At 35.6% G+C, this 18,178-nt stretch overlaps 4 protein-coding genes and 1 long non-coding RNA gene across 5 annotated transcripts in view; 1 reads left to right on the top strand and 4 right to left on the bottom strand.

Annotated features, from left to right (window-relative positions):
* Positions 1-150: 150 nt before the first annotated feature.
* Positions 151-1,964, bottom strand: LOC115625870 (tRNA-splicing ligase RtcB homolog). The gene is made up of 2 exons (XM_030521080.1): positions 525-1,964; positions 151-463 (listed from the first exon to the last, which is right to left on the bottom strand). Exons 1-2 carry the CDS (start codon positions 1,815-1,817, stop codon positions 236-238), a joined length of 1,521 nt encoding a protein of 506 aa, XP_030376940.1. The 5' UTR covers positions 1,818-1,964; the 3' UTR covers positions 151-235.
* Positions 1,965-2,335: 371 nt separating this feature from the next.
* LOC115626104 lies at positions 2,336-6,563 on the bottom strand. Its single transcript, XM_030521357.1, has 2 exons — positions 6,395-6,563; positions 2,336-3,096 (listed from the first exon to the last, which is right to left on the bottom strand). The coding sequence occupies exon 2, from the start codon at positions 3,086-3,088 to the stop codon at positions 2,336-2,338; it is 753 nt and encodes a 250-aa protein (XP_030377217.1). The 5' UTR covers positions 3,089-3,096; positions 6,395-6,563.
* Positions 3,433-18,178, top strand: part of LOC115626213 (leupaxin) — a 56,211-nt gene continuing 41,465 nt past the window's right edge. Inside the window, exon 1 of the mRNA XM_030521507.1 lies at positions 3,433-3,801. Coding sequence (XP_030377367.1) covers positions 3,789-3,801 — 13 coding nt within the window. The 5' untranslated portion in view covers positions 3,433-3,788. The remainder of the gene's footprint in view (positions 3,802-18,178) is intronic.
* LOC115626016 (C-type lectin 37Da-like) lies at positions 16,439-17,069 on the bottom strand. Its single transcript, XM_030521264.1, has 2 exons — positions 16,979-17,069; positions 16,439-16,917 (listed from the first exon to the last, which is right to left on the bottom strand). Exons 1-2 carry the CDS (start codon positions 17,067-17,069, stop codon positions 16,439-16,441), a joined length of 570 nt encoding a protein of 189 aa, XP_030377124.1.
* Positions 17,158-17,826, bottom strand: LOC115626217. The gene is made up of 2 exons (XR_003995573.1): positions 17,742-17,826; positions 17,158-17,678 (listed from the first exon to the last, which is right to left on the bottom strand). It is a non-coding gene; the product is annotated as an uncharacterized LOC115626217 (long non-coding RNA).

The following is an 18,178-nucleotide window of genomic DNA, read 5'->3' on the forward strand; positions in this document are numbered from 1 at the left end:
AATATTTTATTTCTATGGGGCCTTTAAATGCATATTTATTATTGATTCAAATTACAAAACTGCCGATGTCAGTTTCATCAGCAAAGCGGTAGACGAACAATCAGATATTTTTATAAGTTATGTGCCAGCAATATTAATAAAAATCAAACATTTCATCTATCATCGTCGTTTACTCCCAAGCAAAACAAATTAATATATAATTCAATTACAGTTCATTCTTTATATCATTTATGTTCTAGCCCTTAATCACTGCAATGGGACGCAGTTTTATGCACTTCTTGCTTATGCCTGCCGCATGACAGGTGTCCACAACATCCGTCACGTCCTTGTATGATTCGGGTGCCTCCTCCATGACCAGCTTGGGTGAGGCGACTCGTATGGAAATGCCCATTTCTTCGAGTTTGCCTAGTACCTGCTTATAGTCGATATTGCGGCGCGATTTGGCACGTGACAAGGCTCGACCCTAGAAAAAAATACATTCACAAAATACTTAGCATATGAATGATATCTATGTAATTATTTACTGCGCCATGGCAAGTACTGCCAAATGTCTCCTGCATGCCCTGTTCTGTGCCTGTTAGCACGTAACTGCAAGTTCCCATGGTGCCTCCAACTAGCACGGGCTGTCCAGTCAATTGATAATCGACAGGAATCAAAGGATGATGAGGAGGAAAAGCGCGCGTAGAGCCCTTACGGTGCACAAGTAGCTGGCGCTCCTTTCCATCCACAATGTGATTCTCCACCTTGGCTATGTTATGCGATACATCGTAGATGACGTGCATGTCCAGATCGTCCGGTGTGGTGTTAAACATTTTGGCAAATGCTTGACGTGTCAGAAACGTCATTGAGCTGCGATTCACCCAAGCAAAGTTGGCAGCAGCCGCCATGGCCTTTAGATAATTCTGTCCTTCGACAGAATGGATTCGTGCGCAGGCCAGCTGGCGATCGTTAGTCTCGATTTTGTCTCGTTTCATGGCCTTCTCCATCTCTACCAGGGCATCTGTGGCCACTTGGTGACCAAAGCCACGACTGCCAGAGTGAATCATGACCACAACTTGGCCCTTCTCCTCAATACCCATTTTGCTGGAACTCCATTTGTCAAAGATCTCATCGACCACTTGGATTTCAGCATAATGGTTGCCGGCACCCAATGTGCCCAGTTGTGGAAGTCCACGTTTCTTGGCACGCGAACTGACCTTGGCAGGATCGGCACTCAGCATTCGACCATACTCCTCGCAATGCTCCTTGTCTTCCGCCCAGACGTAGCCCTCACGCAATGACCAGTCCATGCCCATTTCCAGCGCCTCCTCCAGATCACGGGCATTCATGGGTATAATACCCTTGGAGCCTACACCCACTGGTATATGGTCGAAGAGCGACTGTGTTAGCTGCTCCTTTACCGGTTGCACATCTTTCTCGTACAGATTTGTGCGAAGCAAACGCACACCACAGTTGATATCGAACCCAACACCACCGGGACTGACCACAGACAGCGGATCATCCATGTCGAATGCTGCCATGTTGCCAATAGCGAAGCCATAACCTGAGTGAATATCGGGCAGGCCAATTGAGCGTCCAACTATACCGGGAAGTGCGGCCACATTTGCAATTTGCTTAACTCCAGGCAGAAAGCCACCTACAGCTCCCGGACGGCAAGCATTTTTTAGCTCCTCCAACATGAGCTGCTCCAACCGGCTGTTCACGTAGAAGCAGCCCTCCACATTCATGTTGGGCTGGAATCCTTTCTTGATGCGCCAGCAGTGGTCACTGATTTTTTCCAAATACTTTAACTCATCGTTGTACGGGCGGACAACCATTTTGACCGACCTGCGATTGTTTTATTAATTACAACTATCTAAAAAGTATTAAAAGCCGAAATGCAAATCGATTTTTTATTTATTTCACAATTAGTGAAATATTTACGTGCGTCAGAATTTATGCAAAAAATGCAATGAGAAGCCGGCGTGTTGACAACAAAAAATAAGTAAACAAAGCAGCTGTGTCAATCAAAGCAACCGTGTGGTGCAGCTTAATAGCTTGATGCTATGAAATTTTGTGTTTGTAGCTAAAGGCCTCAGCAGCCGAAGCTAAATATTCTAATAGCTTTTAAGTTTACCTTAAGAACTTTGTATTTAACAAAAATAAAAAATTTGTGTTTAGAAATTAAAATTACTCTATACTATTTTATTATTTATTTAATTAGACTTTAGGGGACGTAATATGGTGTTTAAAAAAAAAAAAGTTTATGTTCAACAAATTATAATATAAAGTATTTATTTATTAAAACTTTATTCATAAAAAATGTTATTCCATATTTATTTTTATAAAATAAAGCTTATAATTCATCTTTGAAATACTCATAGTGCCACATGGCCATCGGACGCATAATTAGAGAAGGTCCATACGTTGTAAAAGAGTCGCAGTGTGGAAATGTATAGAAAATTATGCTAACTTTATGCTTTTCGGCCAACTGGGAGAGAATGCTTGGTGGATGTGAGGGCGGCAGTAAGGGCTGGTTAATTACTATAAGGCAGCGCACTTGTTGCAACAATTCTTCTTCCGAAAATTCTTCGTCTGTAGTCTTTAATATGCTAACCATCTTTAGAGTATGTAACTTTGGAGCCGAATTTAAAACGCTCATTAGCTGTGTAACAGAAAATGCACATCTGCTCACGTCAAGCAGACGCAATGAATTAGCCACTAATAAGATTACATCTACGTATTCGGAAGTCCAGGTAACATGTTGTAATTTTAGTGCGCGTAGACGCCCACTTTCCTTTGCACCTCTGCAGAGTGGCTTTAATATGGCCAGAGCATCCCTGGCTTGTATAGAGTATCCCACATTTATGAAAATGCTGTGTAAGTAGCGTCCAAGCAGCTGTAATTTGTGCTCGCCATATTTCGGTGGTTCACGCATGGTGCATTCAAAGTGCCGAAACCTATGAAACTGACGCTTTACAGCCTCATCAATAAGTACATGCGTTTCGCCATATACACTCATCAGTTCTTTCAGTGTTAAGTATTTGAATATGGCATCCAAACAATCGTCGTTCATGTCTATCAGAGTGATTTGTGATTCGGGCAGCATTTTGTAAGCTGCAAGACAATCACATTTAAAATATATAATTAGAACACTGCTTAATCGAAATAAAAGCCAATGGCTTTTTCAAATCGTAACAAGGGTTAATAGTATGACTTAGAAATTCAAACTAACGATTCGCGCGCAATCGTTGCTCTGACTCGTTTTTAAAAGCTGCCTGATATGGGGTTCCCAACAACAGCTGATTTACTGAACGCGCCGCATTTGTGTGTATGTGTGTAGGAATTGTTTATGTGCGCTCGCTGTAGATTTTGTTGTTATTTTTTGCTGCTGCTGCTGAATCATATAAAACTCGTCTCCAACTTGCGGGTAAAACTCGCTGACTGCTTGCCATTTCAGCAAAAATAATTTCAATTCCAAACGCGGTGCTGACGGTAAGAGTTAAAACTTCGTGAACCTTTTTTCGTCGTTGTTGATGTCGCGAGCAAGCAGCTCGAAAATTGTGTGCGTGGATTAATATTTGTTAGTTAAACGGCGTCCATTGTAATTTATTCCACTAATTAACTAACGTGTGTGTGCCTCACCGCTGTTCCCGTGTAAGTTTATGTGTGTTTGTGCTGCTCAATTGAGACTTTTCAATTAGAAATTCTGCTACTTACTACGCACAGTTCCGTGTCTACGTTTGTGTATACCAATTGAAATATCTGCAAGAACAACAACAGTACACAACACTACACTAGCCAACATAATGGATGATTTAGGTGAGTGCATTTGTTCATCTTCGTGTGTGTGTTTTGCATACAAAGCCACATACTCGGATGTACCTAATTGTAGGGTGCGGCTGGCACAGCTCCAGCTAAGCTCTATAAGGCCTGGCCTGTGCCTCAAGGTCGTCTCTTTTAGCCAATTGTGTATAATTAGCATTTCTGTACTGGCGTCCTGAGTGCCTGACAACGGCCGCTAGATGGCGTGGCTCTAATAGTTAAAAGGTTTTAAATGAGTTAAATCAACAAGAGCGTGCGTAATCTTTGAAATTTTTGCGTTATCTTAGAATTTGTTTTAAACAGTGCTGATAGGGATCGCCTCGTACATTTATTTGCTACACATTTTAAGTCTACAATATTTCAGTCGTTAATATGCAGCTCAATGTTGACTGATAGGTTTGACCACGTTGGTCTTTAAAATGTTTGTTTGTTTATTAAGACTTTTTGTATTAACTTAACATGGTTAAATGTGTTGAGCTAATTTTAATTCACTATTCAAATATTTCCCCTTAATATGCATCCATTACTAATTACTTTAAAAATTGGAAATATTTGATGACAAAGATGCGATTATTTGTTCTCAGTATTGCAAATAAAGTACGTCTTATCAATGCCAGACCATCGATAATACATATGACAAATCCCAAGCTCATCCACCCTCGATGGCATTTTTATGTTGCCACGCTTTTTATGATTTATACGCATTCCTGGAAATCAAAACGAATCAGCAAGACTTCTGTGCATACGTTTTTAATCATTCATAGTGCACTCAACTGCAAGATATCAACTTTTGGGTGTGGTTTGCCTCTGATGTGCTGCAATTCGGTTTATAGGCTTGTTTCCAGAGAGCTGTAGATAAATCCTCTTTATCGGGCTGAGCAAGCTGAACATTGGACTCACATTTACTGTATAGTTAATGATTTGAGCGAACAAAGCTTGCTTGACTCTTAATTTAGTTTGTTTTTTATTTGTTTACTTGCTTCGTTTTCGTTGTCTTCGTCGCCACTTTTTAGTCATCAGAAACTTCTCAACAGCTGCCTTGTTGGTGTTGTCGCCACTGTCGAAGTTTTTTGCTGTTACTGTTCTTTATTTTCTTTATGACACAATTTTCTGCTGCTTACTGCCTGTTGCGCTTGCTCTTAATGTCGAATGATAAACATGCACACATACATATGTACAAACATGCGCTACCTAGATAGATGTATACAAAATGTGTGTGAGCCGATTTCTGTGCTTCCAGAAATTCCAAAGATATGATTAAAGGCCGTGCAAAAAATGAAGCCTTGAGTTTAGGGCCAAGTTGGCAGCACGCTGTGATGTACAGCTGACTGCTCGCCCACGCACAGTGGTACCGCCTATCACTTAATTTCTATGAATAAAGTGCAGAAGTGCTTTACGCGGCAGTGCTGTGCAGTTTAAACATATTAAACTAAGTCAGTAAATATCAGAAACTTTACTTAAGTAAAATTTTCCAAATATAAATTATGTTATTACTATGTCTATTGCTCATTCCTAAAGGTATTTTACTAAAATCCGAAAACATCGCGGCAAAAAACGCACAGAGTATTTAAGGTAGTACCACAAAATAATTATTTCCATTCAATAAATAAATTTAACACTAATAAAATATGTGCTGCGAACTCATCAGCAGATAGATACTACTGGATGAGTCAGCCACTCTGTCTGGTTTGATTTTCTTAAGTGCAACAATTTTTCAGTCATTAGTGTGTGCGCCCACTTTATTGATGGCTCCAATCAGACTGTGCCACTCGACACGCCACTGATGGTTGCGTGTGCAGTGTGCAGCATTGTGGTGCAGTGCTTGACAACTTGACAACTGGCGGAGGCATAGCTGCTGATCGTTGTGGTTGTACAATATTGTACATATTTCTGGCAGGCCGTGATCTTTGTCTGTCCGCCTCCTGTGTTATTTTAAGGGTCGTTGGCGTTGTTTCTTGTTTGAAGCACACTTCAACTGGCGAACGTCGCCACATCATTATGATCTACATAGGTTCAGTGAACGATCATTATGCAGATCGAGTGTAAGTATGCAAGGCCCTTAGCTTCATTTTAGAAAGCTTTCAAAAGTGCGCGCACAGTGGGGATCGAGGAGTGAATAGTTTATTAATGAATTACCAAGTCATACTATTTTAGTAATAGGAATAAAGTCTTATATATCGTAGATATATATACGTATAATATCCAAGTGATACCATTTTGTATTAGAATTTTATGAATAATTTTTTAAGTTGAGAAAAGTGTTTATCATAACATAAATAATTTTCTCATGAAGAGTATAATGAATATACAAGTATAACAGTATCTAGTACAGTATACAACTATATTACATAAATAAACGTACTTAATATTTCTACCCACTCAATTGCACTTTTAAGTCATTGCTCATGTTATTCTCCCTCAATGATTAATGACCAGTTTCTCAATAAATGCGTTACTATTTGATAAGTTTAATAAAGACATATATATCCGGTCTTTTTTCGTGTTATTGAAGAAGGTTTTTTCTACTTTTAAAATATTCTATTAAAGATAATGCTAATAGAATTGCATTTGTTTCATTTAATTAACTTACAATATATTTTGATATTTGAAATGATGTTTGCACCACTGTAGAACGTATGACAATCGGTTTGTTGATTTGTTTGCTCTTCCTAGCGCCTCCCACTTGCGGCTTTTACTTGCGGTTCCGCTTCTTTCGTTGTTGTTGTCGTCACAACGTCATCATCGCCATTTGGAGCCAGACAACAGACGCAACCACTGAGCCACAACACACAACAGAAACGAATAAAATGAACACCGAGCATCTTATTGGCGTCTGATGCTCAGTATTTTCTGCAGTACGAGTGATATTTGTTTTTGTTTGCTGGTCCGCTCTCTCGCCTGGGCGCTCTCTCTCTCTCTCTCTCTCGGTTTGTGGCGCTCATGCGACTCACGTTCGTTGGGGTTTGTTGTCTTCTCCAACTCTAACGGTTAGTTTTGGTGGGTTCCATTTCAGTCGTTTCGGTTGTGTTCGTATCAACGCAACGCTCGTGACGCGTGTGACAAAAATATAAATAAATAATATTAGTGTTGTGGCAACAACAAAAAAATATGAGACAAAATAAAGTGGCGTTGCAGCTAAAAGTTTAAATCGACAGCATTGCGACAGCAAAATAAAGTAAATACAAAATTTATTTTTAAAATGTGTAAAGTGCAATCTGAAAATTCAGTAAATCAAGTGAAAAATATAAACAATAACGTAAAAAAAATAAAAATAAAGTGCTGCACAAAAAAGTTGATGAAAAATCTGAGGTTGCAGCGTGGGAAAATTGTTTACGCGGTTGAGTGCATTGGGCTCTGATATTGCGAATTGCGTACAAAAGAAATTAATATCTGTCTTTATAATAAAATAAAACAAGCGTCTGAAAATATATATACAAGTATATACCTACTTATGTATATATGTATGTATATACATATGTTATTGTAGTTTGTCGATTTAAAATAAAGCGTTGTATTTCTCAATCTATTCATTTTAAAGATGAAAGACAACCTTTTGAATTTTCTGTACCGGTAGCGAGCGCATAAATAATTTTAAAATACAAATAATTATGCAAAATGCTAATTAAAGCAAACTTTTGTGTATTAAAAATGCTATAGATAGCTCAACTGCATAGACTAACAAAAAACCGGCCATACATATGTTAGACAAATATTTATTTAAACACATCCCACCACCATTGAATTTGAATTTGCTGAAAATGTCTTTTTGAAAATATCTGGAGCTAATTTTGAGTGGGACATAAAAATAAAAAATTAATGAACACTGTCACTCATTTAAAATGCCTTTAAATCTTCAAAACATTACTTGCGACATGTGTTTTTCAATGCCTAAGCCAACAACTATTTAAACATTTTAATTTAAACTAATTATAATGCTAATTATTTAATATAACGAAACGAAAAATCAAGTAAAAATAATGTGATAAATGGGAAATTAGCCCAAATGTAGCAGGCACAGAACATTTCTTTAGCGCCATTCATTTGCTAGACAAGCGGATTATGAACGATATAGTAGCGTATGAACAAATGTTGTAGGCGTAGCAGATATATAAAGAACGAGAGCAAGCATATAACGCTAAAGATGACAGCAGAAATATTAAGTATTATCTTTTGAGCGTCAAAGAATACACATACTGGTATACTTTGACATAAATTACGGGTCTGAATCAGCAAAGAGCTATGGCAAAGGTATGATAGTCGGAAGATTTAAATAAATAAATCAGTTAAATCATTAAATATATGTAAAATAATATCAGTTTCACAATTCAAATTTTATGAAGTCAACAAATATATTCTTTCGACATAGGTTAATTTCACCTTTGGACGTAGGATAACCCCAAAAAAGCAACTAATATAATGGATAATCGTCTCCGACACGTTGAAGGAAAATTTATTTTAGACAAAGTGCGATAAAGAGTGATAATTTACTCAAAAAAGTAATAACCTCGGCTGAGGCTTGAGAATCATGGTAGAGGGCTTAAATAATATTTGTATACTTTTTACCTGAAATAATATTTAATTCATGTTCTTGTTATGGGAATTAGACGGAGGGCTTCCAAAGTGCGTTACGAAAAAGGTTCTTTTATGTGAATTGAGCGAAGGGCTTCCAAAGTGCATTGCGATAAATATTCAGTTTTATTTGTGTCCTATAATGTCATGCTAAAAACAGCATATCCTTTTTCCTATTGGTTGCCAGGTATAATAACATTATTTGTGAAATTCGTAAAAGGAGAGAATTAAGTTGATTCATAACAAATCAACAATATCTTTTAAAAACGTCCTTACTTCTGTTCTGGTTATGAGAATGTTTAGGAATACATTTTCTGAACTTAAACTTTAGTTAATTTTTATATAATTAAAAATTCATCTAAGAATTAAAATAATTTATCTGCTGTATATGATAAGCGCAGAGAATATTCAATTTGTTTCTCATATAGTTAACAGTTTATGCAAAAATGCAAGCCAGTAAATGCTTGGTATGATTCCCCCAATTCCTAGTCGAAAAGCAGAGCTTTAAGAATATAAGAAAGAAGAAACTCTAAATTATAAATAAATTATTATTAATTATCTTTTGAATTAATCGTTAGAAGGGAAGTTTGTGAGTGCTAAATTAAAGATATTAGGTATATTAGAACCTTATTTTAGATATGTATTTGTAACCTAGTTAGTTCCTGTTAGTTCCTTTGTAACAGATGTCTCATAATAATAATAGTAAATATTTCTGTATATTGTCTATTTATTTTAACTTTTTCACTTTTATTTTAAAATTATTTTAAAAACTTTAAAAATGAATATGATTATATTATTATTATCTGATTGTTCCATGCTAAGAAATTCAAATAGTATAACTTATTTATCATTAGATCAAAGTTCTTAGAAACATAACTGCATATAAGCACTTGGCAGTCTAATTGCTCTATGACAAACCTTCCGAACTAATCTCAGCTAAATTCAAAAACCTCGGGGTAATTGAAAGCACACCCTCCAGCCATCTCCACCTAACCTAACAATCAACGCATCTTTTTTCTACAACAGCTTTATAATTTAATAAAGCCATCTGAAAACTTTAGTAAAATACAGAGACCAGTAAACAATATAGTTTTAGCATATCGATTTGATATTCTGCGGCATACGATACGATATTCTGTCGTATCCATAACATTCAAACTGCATACTAAACCCATAATACCTCTTGTTAGAGTATAAAAATAGAAACAACAAAAAGACGAACGATAACATTTCGTAAAAACTAAATAAAAACCAATTAGAACGTGACATCTAATTTATAACAATTATGACATATTTGAACAACATCAAACGAACAAACAAACAAAGCAATAAACAAAATATGATGGAATTATGTAAATGCATTTTCCGTCTTATCTCGTATTACAAAATAAATAAATTCAATCTACTGGCAGGCGTTTCCACTGACAAAGTGCATACAAATTGTTTTTCAAAACAAACATGCGACTTCTTATATAAACGACCACAGTGAGCAATAAAGCACTTACGAAGATTGGTTGCACTTGCCGCTTCGAAAACAGTTTCAATAACTTGCCGCAAAATGTATCTCATAGATAGATGTGCACTCACAATTAAGAGGGGCTGGCCGAGAACGCTCGAACGTCGATGATCGTTGCATTCAATTGATGCGAGTTTGTTTACGACAAACAGCTGTCATTGTGTGTTGTGAGTGTGCGTATGTGTGTGTGTGTGTGTGTGTGCACGCAAACCCATCACCCATTTCCGCTGCTAACTTGGGGTCGCCCACACACACGCATCCATTTGGGACCCCCTCACGAACTCCCAGCCGCCAGAAACTGGTTATGAAATAAAATGCTACTCATTTCTTTCGCCTTTCCATAAATATTTGTGCAACAATTAGTTGAAAACAAGTGGGAATACTGCAGAACAACTATGGAATACTCTATAACTCATTGGAATACTCGTATAAGTTATATTTTGATTAAAACTGAATAAATTACTCGTGTGGGGAAAAAGGGTTTATCAAATATGTAACCAGTTAGTTCTCAAAATCTCGAAATCCATATTAAATTAATATTAGAATCTAAACAATTAAAAACAAATCTACTGGAAAATAATTTTCAAAGAAACCCCCAGAGGCTGTATCCAGCTTGTATAAAAATCCGAATGATAAGAGAAATCAAGTCAATTAATTAAATATAATATATTTATGATAGCAACTAATCTATAGATATATAGAAAAAAATTGTTCAAATAAAGTGATTCCTATAATTTTTCTGGATAAAAAAATATTCAAAAACTTACAATTTAATGTAATCTTTTAAAAATTATTTTATTTTAATGCCAAACTTTGGTGTTTTTCGATCCAAGTGCTAGAGTCCTCAATTCCTAAACAGTTGAATGAGTTATCTCAGCGCAACTAGCGCTAATTGAAATTTTACGAGCTGACACTTCAAATAGAAAATTTATGGGCTTTATCGATTAAGTAAGCATGAGCACAATCAGAATGATGAACTCATTGCATTAAACACCATGCTGGAGAGCAGCTACGAATGGACAGACAATAGAACCGGCTACCGTGTGCAAATCATTAATACTATATGACTGTTGGACATTGGTTTAAGCACTTTGTCAAACAATAAGCTAATTTTAAGTTGCTAAAAAGCTTAGCCTTGACGAAAGTCGTTTCATATTTGTCACAAATTTTGCTGTCAAGAATTGCTGATACCCTTTTCGGTACTTTTGAAATTGTTCCTGATAAATTGGTAAATTGTTGAACAGCATTTTAAATTAAATCAGTAAAAGAGTAATCTGGAAAATTAATAAATATTCTTCGGAAGACTCCCCTCTAATTTATGGTGGTATATTTTAAGGGACCTTCAAGCGAACTATTTATTTGAATGAAGTGGTCGAGAACTTCAGCAAAATTTTGCGAAAGTCATAAAAAGCTGAAATAGAATGTTAAATGGGTTAAATTTTTTGTAATCTTTAAACAAATTACAAATTTTGCTTTTTATTAATTATAGTTCATAATAGATGTTATATACGAGCAACTTATATTAACTATTTGTACAGATTAATACATAACTGACTAAAAATATTGTTTTGTTTCTTTAATTTTAACGTTACATCAAAATCTGTTTACAATATCTACTACCATTTTCTTGTACACATCCTCTGCCATAAACAGCCTTTCCAATTCTCCAAACTTCACACATATTTGTATAAAATAGCTTTCTTTAATCTTTAATTAAATTGTCCTTATCATGTCTTTCACTTTAGTACGCCTATCTTATCACACCTACCTACCAGCTAAATAGTAGCAATGGGCCATATCAATCGCTCTCCCAACCCTTTCCACCCACCATAGTGCACCAATTTGTATGGCCGTCATAAACTGGCCGATTTTATTAGTAACCTAAAGGCCAACCTAAAATGAGGGCAGCGCTCAGAAGATCACCCACATGATATTTTCTTTCTGCTTTTTCACCTTAGCGCCTAAAACAAGGTCAACATAAACACACACACACACGCACAGTTGGATACACCTAAATTTTATCTACTTGCTAATAAAATATTTATATAGAGATCGTGCTCGGCACTGATCGCAAGTCCAACACGGTCAACAATCTGTGCAAGTTCACAGAAAAACGCACAACATTTGGAATTTCCTTTGCTGAAAATGTTAATGCCTTTTCTTTTATATAAATAGTCGGCCGAACAAACAATTGTTCTTGCTTTGGCGTCGACGTCACTTCGACTGAACAATCCAAAAGGTGGAACTTTGTCTGTCTCTATGTGTGTGCAAAAGTGTGTGTGTCGGGGGCAGGTGTCATGAATTTGTTTACAAAAATGCAAGGCAAACCTAAAAAGAGAGAGGGAGAGCAGACGATAGAAGCGCGCGCTCCCGACATTATTATACGCTGAAACTTCAGAATATCAGTATAGTAAGGCATTATTGAAATAGTAGATAGAACTTCATTTCAATAATATGCATTATCATAACAAACCGAAAAATTGTAGCTACAAAGAGCTACCTAAATTTGAGCAATATCTTTAACAACGAATAGGTTATCGTTCCAGCGACGCTTCTATAACAGTTACGTTCTATAAAAGCTACGCGAAAAAATATATAGCTAACCGATTTAAATGAAACTTCATTTCATTCATTCATTTTCTACATAAAGTAGTTGTTTCACCCATATTCCTAATAATTAATAATTTAATAATAATAATAATTTTAATCGAACATGAGAAATTAATTAGGCGTTATATAAAACGTATAGGTACAAAAATTCTTTGCATTCTCCTTACAAAGAAGACTGTTGTCTTACTAATTGTAGCGATTATAATTAACTGATTTTGATCAAATTGTAGATTCATTCTTTCTAAGACTCTTCTTTGTACCGAATGTACGGTAGATGTACGTGTACTATATAATAGAGAGTATGGAAACTTTCTTGAGATTATAGTGATACTTTTTTAAAGCAACCAATTTCGTTTCAAATACCATAATAAACACACAAGGTTTTGCTACCAATGGTTACTAAGTATATGGAATTGTGCATCAATGAAATATTAGAAAAAAGGGAGGGAGAGGGTGCTATGGGCAATTAATGTATCTTTGAAATGTTGTTATGAAATTGCCATAAACAAATATTTCTTTGGTTCTTCACCGATCATCTTACACTGATCGTTCCTATGGCAGCTATTTAAAATAATGAGACCATATATGGTTTGTAATAAACTTGATTCGCACATAGATTAGACAAGTCGACATGCCCAGTTTGGTATCCTCAGATGTTATAATGCAAAAGTTATCGATGTTCATACAGACAGACAAACAGATGAGCTTTTATAATAGCCAGCAACTGTCGCTCACGGCGCCTCTGATTGTCTGTTGCACACTTTTGGAACTTCTTCGTATTCCAATTCACCCATCGCTTGCAGGGTATAATGAAAACTGGAAAATGTGGCATTGCTTCTGTTGCTACTTTTTGGCAATGGGCTGCGGAAACGTTGCTGTATTTTCAATTAATTTTCCCCGCCACCTTTAGCTCGTTAGTTTGTCGAAGTTGCCGTCCCGACGCGTCAACAGACAAAAACGTCGCCTTTGATTTGCGATTATTTTTAGTTCTCGATCAGTGAGTGTTGACGTAATTTGGCAACCTTGATTCCCATAAAATCGTGTGCCACACACTGTTTAACTTTTGGTTTTCATTTAAAATGCTCGCTGTTTTTTTTTCAGTCTCTAATTTATGTTTATATTTATTTACTTTTTCCATATGTCGTGTTTTTGTTTAAACAAATAACGAAATATAGTTGTTATATGCCTGTCGCTTTTGGTATTTTTATGGTTCATAAATTTGCGTTTATGGACCTTTGGACGAGATCAGTTTGTTTCCACGGGCATTTGAGATGTGTGGGGCTCGTAAATTTGATAAGTTTCATGTTTCATTCATTTTATTTGGAAACATTGTTTTTCCAAAAACCAATTCTCTCCCACTCAGCTTGTTTAACAATTGATTACCGACTGCATTTTGGCTTAATGATCTCGCGCTGATCTCTGCCACGATCTTTGTCTATTTCTGTTTGCTAATCGCTTGTTCGCTCGCTACAGAGATGCGGCTTTTAATGTGTAAAATCCAACAGATAAGAGTCTTCTTATCAACTTGTAAGCTGCTATAAATACCCACCGGCTATTGTGCACACATTTTCCAATATAAATACTTAGCAGCCAATTGCATTTTCTATGAAAAATTTCCACAATTTTCTATTGACTTGCTAGAGTGCAAATCTTAAAAAGTTCATAAGTTCTATAAGCGATTAAGGTTGTTCCATATTTGCAGGTTTAACTAACAGTCCAGAATTATAAAAAATTGTTAGACAATTGTATTATTTATTTATTTATAATGGTCTTTTTTATTTATATGTGAGAATTTTTAATTGGTGGCGGCCTTTCTGAAATGCCGGCAGCTGACTGCTCAATTGATTTCAATCGAGAATGATCAGAAATGCTTACTATGAAATAGAGCGGGACGACACTACTAGCTACTGGACTTCCGGCACCGATCAGAGTAATCAATATAAATCGATTACATGTTGGTTTGTAATCGAATCCGTACGATTGACCGTGCTAAAGACCGATTCAATTGGGAAATTAACCAATTCAATTGTTTTTATCTATTATGTAGATGATCTTGCTGATCTATCGATTCAACAATATTGTGGTTTACATTTTTTAAACAAAATAAATCAATTTCTTTGATCAGAAAATTCAAATCAAATTTATGAGCGGTAAAGAGCCAATATATAATATAATGAATTTGTTTTAGAGAATTTTATTTTAAAATTTCAATTTCATTTTAAATGGAAATTTGTTAGTCATTTGTACTTCTAGTATAACTTTCTCTATTTCAAATATAAATTAATATAATAATAAACAACAAAACTTTAAACACCTCGAGTAAAGGCGTAATTACAAGTAGCTTTCTCATTATATTTTTTTTCCTCCTCTGCTTCATCAAATGTTGATAAGAAGATTGCAGATGTTGGACTTAAAAAAATAATCACACGAGATAACAACAAAGGTCTTGGGTCAGTTTGTCAAACATCGTCTTATCGGTATATACCGAAAGCTTCAAGATTTAACGGATGTAGTTTGCTTTTATTATTTGCAACTTTAAAACAACGAGTTTATTTATATTATGATTCCTAAATATATTTTATTTATATCATCCAAACAGGTTCTTCGGAACTACGTTTCAATTTTTCAGTGTCTGTCTTTTTGCTTTTCTCAGTAAATAGTAGTTCGTAAATAGGTCGATCGTGCAAATCATTCGACAATTTCAAAACTGGAAAAAACGATGCACTAGGAAAATGACCTTCTTTCAAATATGTGACATTATTTGAAATCCAGCATCATTGATAATAACAATATTAGTCATACAAGTAAATCCAATTTTGCAGATATGGTCGCAGACACAGTTGACTAGTTGTTGTTTTTGTTACTCTATTTTTTGAAATCATATTGCCAGAATATTAATTCAGAAATAAATACAATATATTAGGTGTACGAATAGAAAGTCGCCGGTAATTTTTTTAAAATCATTATTTAAAGAATTATGAAGAGTATTCTCGTTTCATAGTTGTTGCAGCATTCTGAGAAATGCAAGGGCAGGGATAGGACATACCAGTCATGTTTCTAAATATTTTTCGAAAATGGCTTAGTGCTTTATCGTTCGAAAGAAAAAAAGTCGAAAAAAAAGTCCTCTTATAGTTTCAGCAGCTTTTTTAAGCTATTACTAAACAACACAGCCTTACCTATTTCTAAAACAATCTTCTACTTATTGAAGTTACACTACCAGTTACAATAATTATTCTTCGTGCCTGAGCTGCAGATCTCTTTGGATTATAAGGAAAATAAAAACTTGGCTCTAAATTTGACATATTCAACTGAAAGAAAATATTATAATGCAGCCGACATTTCAAAATATATTTATAGATGCCAATTAAGATATTTTATAGGCTGCTTTTAAATATTTTTAATCGTACTCTTTTGATTTCCCCAATTGAAAATAGCGACTTTCTACTATTTATACACCCCATATGCCAATGTATATAAAGAAACGTGTCTCACTAACGTACAATTTATTAAATACTTATTATATGTAGAGTTTCTTTTCTGCATGAATTGAAAATATATATTCTGCATGAATTGAAAATATATATTTACGACGTGTGCTTGTAGAATAAAACCCATACGTATGTAGCGTTATTAAAGTCGATTCATTAGGCATTCGCAAACCCTTGATAAGTGATAGTTCAAAGCAAGGTTTGTGCCTGATGCATTTATCATTCGGGATCATACTATATACTACTTATAAGATGTAGTCCTTCTTCTTTTTATATACATTAAGACGAAAAATCCTGCTGCCCTTTTATTTAAACTTGATGGCCCCCAAACTAAAAGCAACACCTTAGCCAAAAGCAAAATCTTAGCAGAAAGGAACACTTTTCCAGCACCCATATTGGTCAATGAAATTTCATAAGATTTGTAATATTCTCGGGTATTCTCGATGCTCATTTATTGCCAGAAAATGAATGAAACAGTTTGGGGCTTGGACGCCTCGCAAATGTAACTCAACAAGCTATTTTTGCTATTGCAGGGTCGATCGTTCAGCTCTAAGGTTTTCGAGTGACCATAAATATATCCCAGATGTACGCAATGCTCGCGTCCACCGGCGTTGTCGGGCTGATTGGGAGCCCATTTATTGATGCTGATTGGCTGTGCATTTCTAAACCAATTGTGTTTTCCCTCCTTGCCTAGATCGTTGCCCGAAGTCCAATACTCCGAGCGATCTTTGCGGCTTTTCCGTTCGCCGAGCTGGTTCACAAGAGCATCCCACTCCTCGACAGTTTCAAAGCTGATTAGTTCAGCTCCGATTAGACGGCAGGACTCGTAGGCCTGGTACCAGTTTAAGCGCAACTTCTGCTCGATATAATAGTAGCCGTCGCCGATCTTGGTGAACGGAGCCGTGCTTATGTTGGCCTCATTTGGAATGCCTTACGTATGGCTTTTAGTCTAGTACAGCATTATAGTCAGGAGTTATCCTCATTTACTCACCTTGTATAAGAAATGGAGTTATCTGTTCAGCCGACCAGCTTAAGCTCAAGCCACAGACTATTTGCAGAAGTAGGATATAGTTTTTTAACATTTCGTTCTGTACTGCCTAAGTGACAAACTGAGCGCTAGCTTTTATAGCTTTATCAGAAATGTTTTGTTTTTAATTAAACAAGTGTATATTCATATTATTGTTCGTACAGAACGCTATAGAATTCCAAGACATTTTTATTTAGATTGCCAAACACAAATGCCGGCGCACACATCTTGTAGACCTGTGTGGCATAAATAGATTTCTTTCTACCGCAAACAAAAGTATCTAAGAACTTGGTTTTCTCCCATTATTTGAACAATTTAAAATACATAACACAAAATAAAAGGTCTGTGTCGAATATGCAGCGAAGTTAAAGTCTAAATAAATGATCTTACGCCCATATCCATATATAGCATACATTTCCAATTAGAATTTTGAGTAGATTAATCATTTGTGAAGAAACGATAAGGACCAGTCTCAGCCAAATCATTTCTCTAGGCTCACATGTCACTAGATTAGCCTTCGCAGACTTAAGAGTATCTAGTATCTGTATAAAAAACTCGTTTCCAATTACTCCATAATGCTGTCCCTTATAAGATTCGTGCCAACTTGTTTGCCATAGAAGATTCATTTGGTTGATGGAATGCCACGGGAAGTCATTTGGTAAGTCTAAGTAGAATTGCACAAATTTGGGCATTTGCTCATCATCAGACATCACTGCTGTGTACTTACCAATTATTTCTGGAGTAGTATTATATGCCAAACCCACAGTTAACAGTCCAAAGACCAGAAAAATGTGAACGTATTTCTCTAACATTTTATCAGCGAATACTACATGGGTGAGCTTGTAATGCAATTCTTTTTATAGTCGTGCATATAGTTCAGTAACACAGTAAATGGTTGTCTTAAAAGCAAAAACATTTGCGCAAATATGCAATGCCTATTCTAAACGTAACTTACTTGAGTTAGTTTAGCGTACTCTCTTAAACAAATAGAGTTGTATATTGGTGGTTTAACTTAGCTTCATATACTTATTTAGAATCGACACAAGGTGCATTCCAAATTAAATATGACTTTTTAAAATAAAAAACTACAAACAAAATGTTGGCAAAATTATTTTTCTTTATTCAACATAGGCTCTTTAGACTCGATACTGTGATTTGCACGGT

The sequence above is a fragment of the Scaptodrosophila lebanonensis genome, unplaced genomic scaffold (assembly GCF_003285725.1).
Source record: "Scaptodrosophila lebanonensis strain 11010-0011.00,11010-0021.00 unplaced genomic scaffold, SlebRS2 tig00000080-arrow-pilon, whole genome shotgun sequence".
NCBI classification, from domain to species: Eukaryota; Metazoa; Arthropoda; class Insecta; order Diptera; family Drosophilidae; genus Scaptodrosophila; species Scaptodrosophila lebanonensis.

Excerpts from the sequence above, each read along its gene's own strand:
- LOC115625870 (XM_030521080.1), bottom strand. The coding sequence starts at position 1,817 with ATGGTTGTCCGCCCGTACAACGATGAGTTAAAGTATTTGGAAAAAATC. Across the intron at positions 464-524 it reads GCAGTACTTGCCATGGCGCA|GGTCGAGCCTTGTCACGTGC; the intron begins GTAAATAATTAC and ends ATTTTTTTCTAG.
- LOC115626104 (XM_030521357.1), bottom strand. The coding sequence starts at position 3,088 with ATGCTGCCCGAATCACAAATCACTCTGATAGACATGAACGACGATTGT.
- LOC115626016 (XM_030521264.1), bottom strand. The coding sequence starts at position 17,069 with ATGTTAAAAAACTATATCCTACTTCTGCAAATAGTCTGTGGCTTGAGC. Across the intron at positions 16,918-16,978 it reads AACTCCATTTCTTATACAAG|GCATTCCAAATGAGGCCAAC; the intron begins GTGAGTAAATGA and ends GCCATACGTAAG.